The sequence below is a fragment of the Pinus tabuliformis genome, chromosome 6 (genome assembly GCF_031772625.1).
Source record: "Pinus tabuliformis cultivar Carrire ecotype Pingquan chromosome 6, CPIR1, whole genome shotgun sequence".
NCBI lineage: Eukaryota > Viridiplantae > Streptophyta > Pinopsida > Pinales > Pinaceae > Pinus > Pinus tabuliformis.
The window spans coordinates 815,515,599-815,528,792 of NC_142292.1; the positions used below are offsets into that span (position 1 = coordinate 815,515,599).

Sequence of the window (13,194 nt, forward strand, 5' to 3'; positions counted from 1 at the left end):
TTTGTAAATCTTATACTTTTATAAAAATATTTCAACCTTCAATATAAATGGACTATTTGAAGATCTATATTAACTAATCTATATCCATAACAATTATATATATATATATATATATATATATAAATATAAATATTCAATGTGGGTTATCAATAAAATATTTTGATACAAATTAATATTGATGTATACTTGAAAAATTATTAATAGAAAAAAAATCATTTTAATGTGCTCTAATAAAATATTTAGATGCACATGTTATGTAAAATATTTTAATGTCAACTATGTATATATTATTTATTATTTTAAAAAAATATGTATATATCATATAAAGTTATCGAAGAAAATAAGTTTTATGGTTGAATCATTACAAGTGGTCTCACTATTTTCCAATTTGATTCTTTTTTTAAGTATATATATATATATTATTTGTTGAAATCCAACAATTTTTTCACTTACAAACTTAGGTTATTTACCCTATATAGCATTCAAAAATACAATTTAAACAATAAAAAATTACATTATATATTTTACACCCTAAAAATATACACATAAAAAAACTCACTTATAAAATCAAAACACATTCTAAATATTTAAAAATCACAATCTCAACCAAAAAAATCTATTAAAAAAAAAACCTGAAAAATATATCACAAATTAAAAAAACTAAAACTTAAAAAAAAAAACCTTGAAAATTATATCACAAATTAAAACAACCAAAACTTAAGATGATTATGCTACACTACCTTTTATTTTAGATACTGCAAATCACATTGAAAATATGAAGATATTATCCTCAAGAGATTAAACAAAAAACGAATCAATCAAACAGTTAAGTGTAACGTATGGTCAAAATTGGACAATTATCAACCATTAAAGTATAACTAGACTGTTAAATGAAATTATTATCATAAATTTTTTCTGAGTGATGATAGGTTCAAAATTGGCCAGTTATCTTTGTCTTTATCAACAAAGCATAGATCAACAATGAAAGTTTAAGGTGTTAAATTAAATTATTTTCATAAGGAAAAAACAAACATTTATAGATATATAAACATCCTGACTAAATTGATAAAGACATGAAGGCACGCCATTATGTTGCATGATGGCATAAGTTTCAAATAATATTATTTGAGAAGACAATGGGCCATTGCAAATGGAGTGATCGACAGAAACCTGAGCCTTTATAGGCTATAATCGAATCTGAATGCGTACATACAGTCTTTTATTAAGAAATAATTGCAGGACTTCGAGGTCTGTACTAGCCTACTAGGTGCTAGGTTCTTGGGTGTGGGCTATCAGATAGCCCGTCGTCATATCGTTGTTAGATTCTAACACCTGGAAGTATTATATTCGCTCAATTTTCTAAGGCCAGAGATTCCCGGGACTGCTAGTGAGTGGTGTGGGGGGCATTATGTTTATGTGGTGCTTAAAAAAAATTGCATGACAACTTTCAAACTGCGTCACCCTCCATGCATGGTGTCTCGTAGAACTGTTCAATGATAGAGACTCGGATGGCATAATCCTGTTCTGATTCTAATGGTAGGTGGGGACTTTTGGAGACGCTGGGCCTGGAATTAATATATAAAGGGAAAAGCAGCTAGGGTTTTCTTGATAATTAAGAGCAACTAACCAGAAGGTTGTGTACATTTGTGTGTTTGATTTTTTGCTTTGTGAGTGCTACTTAATTTGGTAGCAGAATGGCCCGTCTTGGGATTGGATTGGGTAGCATTGAAGATACCTTCAAATGGGAAACGTTAAAGTTATATATTTCAGAGTTTATCTTGACTTTTCTGTTTGTCTTCGCCGGGGAAGGATCCAGCATGGCTTATGGTTCGTTTCAATGTTCTGTATTCTGTTTATGTTCTGGAAATTTGAACGGTTTCTGATCTTGTTGTTTTTTGTGTGGTGATGGATTCAGATAAGATGACATCGGATGCATCTTTGAACCCGGCGGGGCTGGCCGGGGTGGCGCTAGCTCACGCTATGGTGGTGTTTGCGATGGTCGATGCCGGGTTCAACACTTCCGGCGGTCATATTAATCCGGCTGTCACTCTAGGCCTCGCCGTCGGTGGGAACATCACGCTCCTCCGTAGCTTTTTCTACTTGATTGCACAGCTACTCGGCTCTACAGTCGCCTGCTTGCTCTTGAAGTTCACCACCGGGGGTATGGTAAGTTACTGCAAAGATGATGATGGGTTATAAGTCGACGGTAGTTAGTAGGATATTAGAACATTTGGTTTAATATTATAAATAGTAATAATAATTATTATTATTATTTAATTTTAAGGTTATAGTTAAGTTATACATTAAATTGGTGTATCAGATTTTTTTTGCTTGTGAGACAAGGGACTTATTTCTATGATTTAATTGTTTGGTTTATGAAGGCATACATACTCTTTGTTTTGATTCTGTGATCTCTTACTTGGAAACACAAGTAACCACATGCTCTTAACCATTAAACCCACTCAATACTATTAAAAATAAAATATTTTAATAATAAAAATGTAATATTTATTATAATTATAATTTTTAAATAGATATATGTATTTAGCCAGTTTTAATTAAAAGTATTATAAAACATTAATAATCTAATTGTCATGATCTATATTATAATGGAGTCTAAAAAAATGAAATAATATAGTTTTATATTATTTTTAAAAATAAATAAAATAATTAAAAAAATTGAATATTTTTAAAAATTATAATTTTTTAATAAGTTTTAAAGATATTTCAATACATAAATTATTAATTATTTTATTTCGTTATCAAACTTTGTATATTAATACCAAAAAAAATTTAAGTAATATTCACATATATTAAAAATATATAAACATGTATTTAATAAAAATATATATTTTATATTTTAGTGTTATATATATATATATATATATATATATATATATATATAATAAAAAAAAATTAAAAAATATTTAGTTAAAACATTTAAAGTAATTTTACTATTTTACACTTTTGTCATTTTTCATGCCTGAGAGATTTTAAAAGAGATTTGTATCTTAGAAATTTGATATGTATTGGTGACAACTAGATATGTGATTAAGATGAATTTATATTGGTTTAATTATCAATAATTATTATGTAGATAGTGGAGATTTAATATTCATAGTAATATACACAAATCAAATCAAAGGTTGAAATTTATCTTCAAAGTGATTATGTAGTTTTTTCATTTTAATTAAATAGATTAATTGAAAAAAATGTGATATGAAAAATGAAGTGAGTTATGGCTTTTTGTGCATGTGGTATTGATAACACGTAGTATTGGCCTATAATAAAGTGAGTTAAATCTCCATGGTTAAAGTATATGTGTGTGTTTAACTTGTATATTAATTTTTTTTTAAATTTAAATAGTTTTTTTGTGATTTTTTAAATTTTAGCAGCGTCAAATAATTAGATTATTTTGGAATGATGCCTATTAACAACCAAGACTATTTGTAAGATTTTTTTGAAGGTTTTGTGACCTATTTTAAGTAGAATCTTGCAGGAATTCATTGGTATCACAAGTTTCAGAGGTAAACTCTTCACAATTCAAATGCCCCATAATTTTTTTAAGACACTCAATCCATATATACAATAAAAACCCAATTTAAATAACACAAATTTAAAATTTAACCATAAACTTATTGGTTTGTGGATCTTAAACCATGCAAACCATGGTTGGAAAATGCAAACAACCCTTATAATATTGTTCGTGTTTTTTGGACAATGCAGACAACGTCACCCTTTACCGTGGCATCAGGCATGAACAGCGGTGAGGCTGTGGTGATGGAGATCATTCTCACCTTCGGTCTGCTGTACACGGTGTACGCGACCGCAATCGACCCGAAGAAGGGCAGCCAGGGCACTATCGCGCCCCTTGCCATCGGCTTCGTGGTGGGCGCCAACATTATTGCCGGCGGTCCCTTCTCCGGGGCTTCCATGAACCCCGCCCGTGCCTTCGGCCCTGCCTTGGTGAGTAACGACTGGACGGACCATTGGGTGTACTGGGTCGGTCCCCTTATTGGAGGACCGCTCGCTGGTATCGTCTATGGAGGCATCTTCCTTACCGAAGAAACACATGCTCCCGTCCCGATTTCTGAATACTGAGATACCATCAGCGCAAACGCCATGATTTTCTTGTAACAAAAATAAAGGGGCTGACTTCATCAGAAACATTGATGGAGGCCAAGTCAAGGAAATGACAGTTTGTGCAATCGAATATGTACTCCCTGTGATCGTATGTTTTGTTTCGGCCATCCAGACGTGTTTATTTTCCCCATCGTGCAGTAACAACGAAAACACTGACTCAGAAAGTCCGTGTAACTCAATAAGTTTCAGGTGATCCCTGAGGTGTAAATTAATCCGTTTGTGTAAGGTTTCATTTCTATTAGGTCGGCGTGATAGGGTTTAAAAAAATAAATAGATTAATGCATATTATTATAAAATTATATCTTAAAATATTACATTTTATATTTTATTAATAATATTACATTTGTTGGTTGATATTTAAATATGATCCCATTTAATTTAATAAAATATATAAGGTTATTTGAATCGGTTTCTATAATTGAATATGGGGAGAAGGTTTAGTGTAAAGAAAGATTGGCTTGCAATATCTTTTAAATAAAATATTAAATATTACATTTATCAAATATCACAAAGTGAATTATTGACACTAATTGAGCATAGTTTATTTTATTTATGCATAAAGTTTATATATTACTATAATGTTGAGAATCTATATTTCATAGTGCTTTTCACTAAATAAACATGGAAAGTGCTTTGAAATATAGTGCTTTGAAATATAGTAGATTTGGTTATCATCTATCACACAACCACTACAATGAGTATGAAGTTTCATGGGAATATCACACAACCACTACAATGAGTATGAAGTTTCATGGGAATATACATAGTCTGAGAGGGAAGAAAAGGGGGAATTTTATCTTTCATTTGTGAGTTATGTTAAGGTAAAGTATGCTACATATTATGAGAGGGAAAATATTTGAAATTTTACTCGGCACCTAGAGGAAATTTATATAAACTAGCTTGTTATTTATTATTTATATTGAACCATTCTCCACAAGTTGACATGATATATTGATTTATTAACCATTGCCCTTTAAGAATATAGCTATTTAGGATGTAGCTATCTTGGCATCATTGCATGTATCCTGGTGAGTGTAAGTTGACATGATATATTGATTCATCAACCATTGCCCTTTAAGAATGTAGCTATCTAGGATGTAGCTATCTTGGCATCACTGCATGTATCCTGGTGAGTGTTGGTGGATTGTTGTTGTACATCAATGGTATCTAGGAGGAAGTAAGATATAGAGAGAGGTGTCATTGCATTCATCTTGTTGAGTGTTGGTGGATTGTTGTTGTACATCAATCATATCTGCGAGGAGTTAAGATATAGAAAGAGGTTGGAACCTCTGACTCTTTGCTTTCCCAAATTCAAACTATGTACAAGTTACTATATGTGTACGATGCATTTCAAAGTATCTTCTATATTGAAATTTCAAACTACATGGAAAATATTTAACACAATAATGTAAAAATTCAAAAGATATAAAACATCATATGAGGAGTAGTTCTAAAAATCAATGTGATACAAAATTTATTTATATAGGAGTGTGAGTGAAATTTATATCATGGTCAAAAGTGTCATACTAAATATTATTAAATCATATTATTCATTCATTCATTCTTATTTCTTTGTAGATATAAAAGAAAATATAGGTTATCTAGTGGTTTCATTCATGCATTATAAAATTGCATCATGGGATTGAATATTGTGCCATGGGAAAAATATGGCTTAAGAACTTTTACACCAAGTTTTTGTGTCCTATTTTGAGTTCTATATATTAACATGGTGTCAAAGCTCCAACAAAGTTAAGGGAATGATTTATATTCATTTGGAGGCACAATGGCTAAGTTCAAATGCCATAGCTTATCATTTTACTTCCATATTATCATGCACATGGTAGTTGATAAGAAATCTTGATGTTATGGTCCTTTTGTTAAGATTCTAAGGTAAGAATGCAACAAAAGAGGGGCATCAAAACAAGGATACTGGATTTGGAAAAATTATTATATCCATTGTGTTGTTTCTGAAAACTATTTTCTTTTTAAATAACCAAATAAAATAGAAGTTGTAAATTAGATTAAGGATTTAATTCTTACTTTGAGATATGAAATTAGAAACCTGTTGATATGTCATTGGATATTTGTAGTACCAAGTTTGCACTAATCTATCAATCTCTTCACGAGAGAATATATCACACTCATGTGAGATAGTAATTTATTATAATTGATTTGTAAATTGTCTTGGATATCTCACTTGATAGTTTGTCATAACAAATATGATAAACTTATACTCAAAATACAAAATCTATACTATGCGAGTTATTTTCATTAGAATTTTATATTTATTAAGTTACTATTTTTATGCATGTAATATAGAAAATAGAGAATAGACAAAAAAAATCACTCAAAACCTTAATACATAAGAAGTAACCTGGGAAATCCATTGGGAGTAAACCTAGATGAAAGGTGAGGTTGATATGTTCTCTCTTTCTTTGAATGGGAATGGATACAGGAATAAAGAAGTGAGACCTATGGCTCATGAGTTGCTACAGTGCACAAACTCTTTTTTTCTCTCTTTGTCCACTCTCGGCTACTCTTCTCATTTATTGAACAAAATGCACTCGAATAAAATAGAACCCCTTTTTCTCCTAGTGGTTTGGTTCTAACAAAACTCGATAGACTACTAGTGGTTATATTTGTCTCCTTCAACTCTTAACTAAAGTTACAATATTGACTCTTCTAGATTCTTCTTCATCATAATCATGTGGTTACCCCCTTTGCCATGATTAATAGGGGATGACTTGTTATCCAGTTCAATCACGGTAGTCAAAACAAGAAGGACTACTTCCAAGTGACATAATTTTGTACCATGTGTTGTAATGTCATGTGCTGTATGTGAAAATACGCCACTAACATAATCCATTCATTCAATCAAAGCATGCCCCTAGCTAGCTTCGTTTCATTGTAAGGAAGCAGCCAAGTCCACATGCAAGTCCACATTCACGCGACATGGTGCAATACGGGGTCGAGTCAGTGAGTTAATTAGTTAGTGAGTCACAACCCCCTTTCATGAGAGGTCTCTGATAGCCAATCATTTACAAAAGGTCAGCCGAGAGTAGCATGTGGTCAACCAGCTGGTCAAGGGAATTATTGCATCGTTGGAAGGATATATATATGTAAAATAGTTCTAGGGGGTGTGCACATAAGAATCAATTTTTTACCCCCAAAAAAAATATTGTTTTAAGCCTCAAAATACTTCGAGAAGGTTTGAAACCCTAATACATTGATACACCAAACTATGACCTACTGGTAAAATTGGTCTTGTGAATTAATTCCTCCACCTTTTCCACTCTAAAACCATCAAGACCGATTAAAAATAATATAATGATCCAATATGGATCATAGATCCCCATGTTCTATGGATTTTGGTCCCCAAAAGCTTCTACTAAATGAGGTGAGGAAAATTTTCCTCCACCTTCTATCGGGTGTACCATTTAGCCTTACCTACAAGTTATCCTTTCAATCCAATCTAAAAAAAATCGTGTTGCCCCTTTCTTGTATTTTCGGACCTCTTCTCAAGCTTTGCCTAAGCATCTAGTGAAAAATCCTCTTCATAAGGTAGTACCTATTAATCTTCCTAATAGCACAAAAGGCTCATAGAGTTTCATATTCTCTACATTCACCACTGAGTAAATGTGTATATATGGAGGTACACTAAGTCTATAGTTATTATCTCCCACCTTCTTTAGTATATCAAAGGGAACATAATATTATATCCCTTTTTTCCACCTTATGTCAGCTAGAGGAAAATAAGCTCAACCTTCCAAAGTCATTTGCCTAAATGCATCCTTCTTTCCCCTTGTTTTATGCTCCTTTACTAGCCCATCATTCTTGTAGGATTTCCATCCTATCACCCATCGCTCCATTGTAGTAGAAAAACATGGAAGTTGAGTATACAACATGTCTTTAGCATGGGAGTGATGGAGGTAAAATTTCTAGAGTAAGTCATTCCCAAGTAGATCATCTTAACCCAACTTATCCTAAGTTGGTTAGAGGTTAGTTATTAGAGAAGCTTCTCTAATAATTGACATCATTTACCTTTCTTTTCATGGAATTTTTTGTACCTTTAATTGGTTTGAAACCAACCTCAAGCTCTGGTTGTTTATTTGGAATCTCTATGTTTGTTTCTTCCACTATAGGTCCTACCTGAAAGTTCATAGACTCTATATTTTTACTTCTTCTAATGCTTCAAAATTTTGGGAATTTTTCCTCAAACTTTGGATCTATCAAGGGAGTTCTTCTTGCTTGTATTCATTTTATAGATGAACCTTCCAATAAGTTAGTGTTTGAAGGGGTATATTTATCAAAAGTGACTACTCTTTTTTGAACCTCAAAACTATCACTAATATCTCAGGCCCTACCCCTATTTTTATAGTACTAGCATATCTTTAGAACCAAAAGATAGTAGTCTCACTAAAGTGAATGTGTTAGGATAATACACTTCAAAGAATTCTAAAGTGAGGTCATATTTTCATCTCGCCACTGTCTCCTTCTAGATCTAGAATGCTAGCAGCAAAAAAAAGAAATTCACACATAATAATTCAGAAATAAGAAACCTAAAGTAAACAAGAAAAATGAATCATCAATATACTAATATCTTTAGTATCTCCTGAGAAACAACACCAAAAATATTAGTCAATTTAATTCTATAAATTTGAGACATTAAATTGTCAATTAGGGAGCGTAAACTTAGAGATACTACATTGCATTTCAAGGAGTCAGATGATTGATGGGCCTTCTAATCTATCACTTAAAAAGGTAAAAAGCATAGGAAAGCCAAAAAAATATTATACTCAATGCCATAGATAACTCACTCACTAAATAACAATTTTAAGGGTAGTTTCATGAGAGGTATGTAGATAGAGTATTTCTATCTTCTTTACAAGTATCAAACCTTATGTTTAGTAGAACCTAGTTAACTGTGGCTTCTGAAAATAAAATATATTCAAGAGTTAAATCTATGGGATGAATACCATCTGGGGTATCAATCCAGGTTCTTTTCAGTAAGGAATTCCACCATTAACACAAAGGTGAAAGGAGGGAAAGAAAACTTGAGAGGTGTTGTGATCACTGGTGTGTTTCAACATAGAGCCCCTTGTGGTAGGCTGTGATATTTCATAATGTTCAATAAAAGTGTTCACACATCCCTACAGAATTGAAAAATGTTATCTCTCTACCTTCAGTACTATTATCGTTTCTCTACAAATGTAAACCAACAGTAAATGGTAACCAAAACAAAGCATCAACATAATTGAGAATTAGATCTATAAGTCTAGTTTTAAGTTAGAATGTTAGCATAATTTTGATTATGAAGAAAAGAAATATGAAACCCACAATTTGAAATGTAACCCAAAAGGAATAAACCGATATGTAAGCCAATTGAAATAACTGGTATACAATCCAAATCACACTGTGTAAGAAATCAATACATATATGTATTACAAAGGAGAAGGGGGGATCATACATTATGATTGTAAAGTGATTTAATCACACGTACATGGTGGAATTATAAATCAAACCAATAATGCAATTTATATAATGATCTAGCATGATTTAGTTATAAATTAACACACACAATATATAAATAAGATGAGGGATAGAGTTACATTACAAAGCTATGGAAATAGGAGCAACATGGTTGAGTTTTTGGGCGAGTTCCAACCAATAACAAATTTATTGAGGAGACTTAGATCATGCACCTATAAAACAAGAAGCATGCAATTGGAAAGCATCAATAGAGAAATTCTATTACTTTATCCTCAAAATTACATGATATATTTGTAGATCTATACAGTGATCAAGTCAATCATATCTCATATTCATAACATTATAGTATTTCTATCACGGGCCGATATACCTCCTCCCATGTGTAAGGATCGAATTATATATAATTTTATATAGGGAATACAATGAGCAGGGTGATCCAATGAAAATACATATCGCGTGCATTAAGACCATCAAAATGGGTAATCCAAATGTATTCCCTTAGAAGGTTAGAATTGAATCCTTCCCATACAATTTGAATATATATATATATATATATATATATATATATATATATATATATATATATATATATATATATATATATATATATATATATATATCTGCAGATTGGGGTTCGAATCTTATAGCTTGTCATTTTACCTACAGATTATCACAAAAATTGTATTTGATGAGCAATCATGATGTTATGGTCGTTTTGTTAAGATGTTGAGGTGAGAATGAAACAAAAGAGGAGGATAAAAAAAAGGGTAGTGGATTTGGAAAAATAATTATATCCATTATGTTTGTTGTGAAAAATATTTTCTTTTTCAATCATCAAATAAAATAGTTGTAAGGTATATTAAGGATTTAATTCTTAGTTTGAGATATAAAATTGGAATCCTATTGATGTGGTGTTGGAGATATGTAGTAATAGGTTGTACCTATCTATCACATTCTTCACAAAAGAATATATCACACTCAAGTGAGATAATAGTATATTATAATTGATTCGTAAATTGTCATGGATATTCCACTGGATAGTTTGTCACAACAAATGTGATAAACTTTGATTGAAAATATGGAATCTATAGTATGAGAGTTATCTTCCTTATACTTCTATATTTATTAAGTTACTAATTTTATGAATGTAATATAGATAATATAGAAAAATAAAATAAATTAGAACCATAATACAGAAGATTTGACTTTGGAAATCCTTTGGTAGAAAACCTAGCTAGAAAGTGAGGCAACTTTTTTCTCTCCCTGAATGGAAAATGGGTGCAAGCACAAAGAAGTGAGACTTATGGCTCATGTGATGCTACAATGTGCAAAATATTTTTGTTTTCTCTCTCTCTATCCTCTCTCGACTACTCTTCTCATCTATTGAACAAAAATCACTCAAATAGAATGAACCCCTTTTCCTCCTAGTGGCTTCATTATAACACAACCCGATAGGTTACTAGTGGTTACATTTGACTCCTTCAACTCTTGACTAAAGTTGTAATATTGACTCTTCTAGATTGTTCTTCATCATGGTCATGTAGCTATCCAATTTTATATGAATAATGGGGGTTGATGTGGCATCCCCTTGAATCACAATGGTCAAAACAACAAGGACAACTTCTAGGTGACATAACTTTTGCAATACTCATACTCCAATTGAGGAAATTATTGCATCATCGGAAAGTTATCTCTATGTAGAATAGTGCTAGGGGGTGTGCACTTAAGAATCAAATTTTTACCCCCAAAAAATTGTATTTTTATGCCTCAAACCAATTTGAGAGGGTTTCAAACCCCAATTCACCAAACTGGGACCCATTGGTAAAAATGGTATTGTGAGTTGATTACTCCATCTTTTCCACTCTAAAGCCATCAAGATGGATGAAAAATAATATAATGATCTAGTATGGATCATATATCCCTGCTTTTGAAGGCCTTTGGTGCCCAAAATCTTCTACTAAATGAGGTGAGAAAATTTTTCCTCCACCTTCTATCAAGTGTACCATATAGCCTTGCCTAGAAGTTGTCCTTTCAATCTAGTTTGTAGAAATATAATGTTATAATTATCTTGTAATTTTGCACTTGTTTTGAAACTCTCCCCAAGAATATAGTGCTACATCGTCTCCAAAAGATGAGAGTTATTCATCTGCCTAATGTAGCACAAAAGGATCATAGAGTTTCATATTCTCTGCATTCACCACTAAATAAATGTGTATTTATGGGGGTATCCTAAGTCTATAGACATTTTCTACCACCTTTTCTAGTATCTGAAAGGGAACATATTATTATATCCATTTATGCCACATTAAGTCATCAAGAGGAACCTAAGCTCAACCTTCTAAAGTTGTCAGTCTAAATGCATCCTTATTTCTCTTATTTATGATCCTTTACTATCTCATCACTCCTATAAGATTTCCATCCTATCACCCATCACTCTATTGTAGACTAACAACTTAGCACTTGAGTATACCACATCTCATTATCATGGGAGCGATGGAGGTCAAATTTCTAGTGTAATTCATTCCCATGGAGATCAACTCAACCCATCTTACCCTAAGTTGATTAGGGTTCAATTATTGGAGAAGCTTCTCCAATAATTGCCATCATTTATCTTCATTTTCATGGGATTCTCTTGACCTTTGATTGGGTTGAAACCTACCTCAAGCTCTGGTTTCTGATTTGGGATCTCTATTATTGTTGCTTCCATTATAGGTCCTACATGAAAGTTCATAGAATTTATATCTTTACTTGCCCCAACCTTTCAAAATTTTGGGAATTTTTCCTCAAACTTTGGATCTATCAAGGGATTTCTTCTTTCTTGTATTCCTTTTATAGATGTACCTTCCAACAAGTTAGTATTTGAATGGGTATATTTATCAAAAGTGACTAATCTATCTTGACCCTTAAATCTACCCACTAGTATCTCGGGCCCTACCCCTATTCATAAAATAATAGATTTTATTTAAAACCAAGAGAAAATAGACTCACTAAACTGAATGTGTGATGATATTACACTTCAAATAATTCTGAAGTAAGGCGATATTTTCATCTTGTCATTGTCTCCTTACTAGATATAGAATGCTAGCATCAAAAAAAAGAAATTCACATAAAATAATTAAGAAATAAGTAATCTAATGTAAACAATAAAAATGACCCATAAATATACTAATGTATTTAGTATCTCCCCGAAAACAACACCAAAAATGTTAGTAAATTTAATTCTATAAATTTGAGACATTAAATTATCAATTAGGGAGCGTAAAATAGAGATACTACACTATATTTCAAGGAGTTAGATCATTGATGGGCCTTCTAATCTATCACTACAAAAGGGGAAAAGCATAGGAAAGCCAAAAAATAACACTCAATGCCATAGATAACTCACTCACTAAAGAACATTTTTAAGGGCAGTTTCATGAGAGGTATGTAGATAGACTATTTCTATCTTGTTTACAAGTATCAAACCTTATCTTTAGTATAACCTAGTCCATTGTGGCTATTGACAAATAAAATACATTCAAGAGTGAAATCTATGGGATGCATACCATCTAGGGTATCAAT

General features: G+C 31.7%; 1 protein-coding gene across 1 annotated transcript; it reads left to right on the top strand.

Moving 5' to 3' along the window:
• Window positions 1-1,627: 1,627 nt before the first annotated feature.
• LOC149261302 (putative aquaporin TIP-type) lies at window positions 1,628-4,375 on the top strand. Its single transcript, XM_089381532.1, has 3 exons — window positions 1,628-1,827; window positions 1,916-2,166; window positions 3,727-4,375. Exons 1-3 carry the CDS (start codon window positions 1,695-1,697, stop codon window positions 4,099-4,101), a joined length of 759 nt encoding a protein of 252 aa, XP_089237658.1. The 5' UTR covers window positions 1,628-1,694; the 3' UTR covers window positions 4,102-4,375.
• Window positions 4,376-13,194: the final 8,819 nt, after the last annotated feature.

Bases quoted from the DNA above. Each gene is read 5' to 3' on its own strand.
- LOC149261302 (XM_089381532.1), top strand. From the start codon at position 1,695: ATGGCCCGTCTTGGGATTGGATTGGGTAGCATTGAAGATACCTTCAAA. The intron at 1,828-1,915 runs GTTCGTTTCAAT...TGATGGATTCAG, and splicing joins AGGATCCAGCATGGCTTATG to ATAAGATGACATCGGATGCA. The intron at 2,167-3,726 runs GTAAGTTACTGC...TGGACAATGCAG, and splicing joins AGTTCACCACCGGGGGTATG to ACAACGTCACCCTTTACCGT.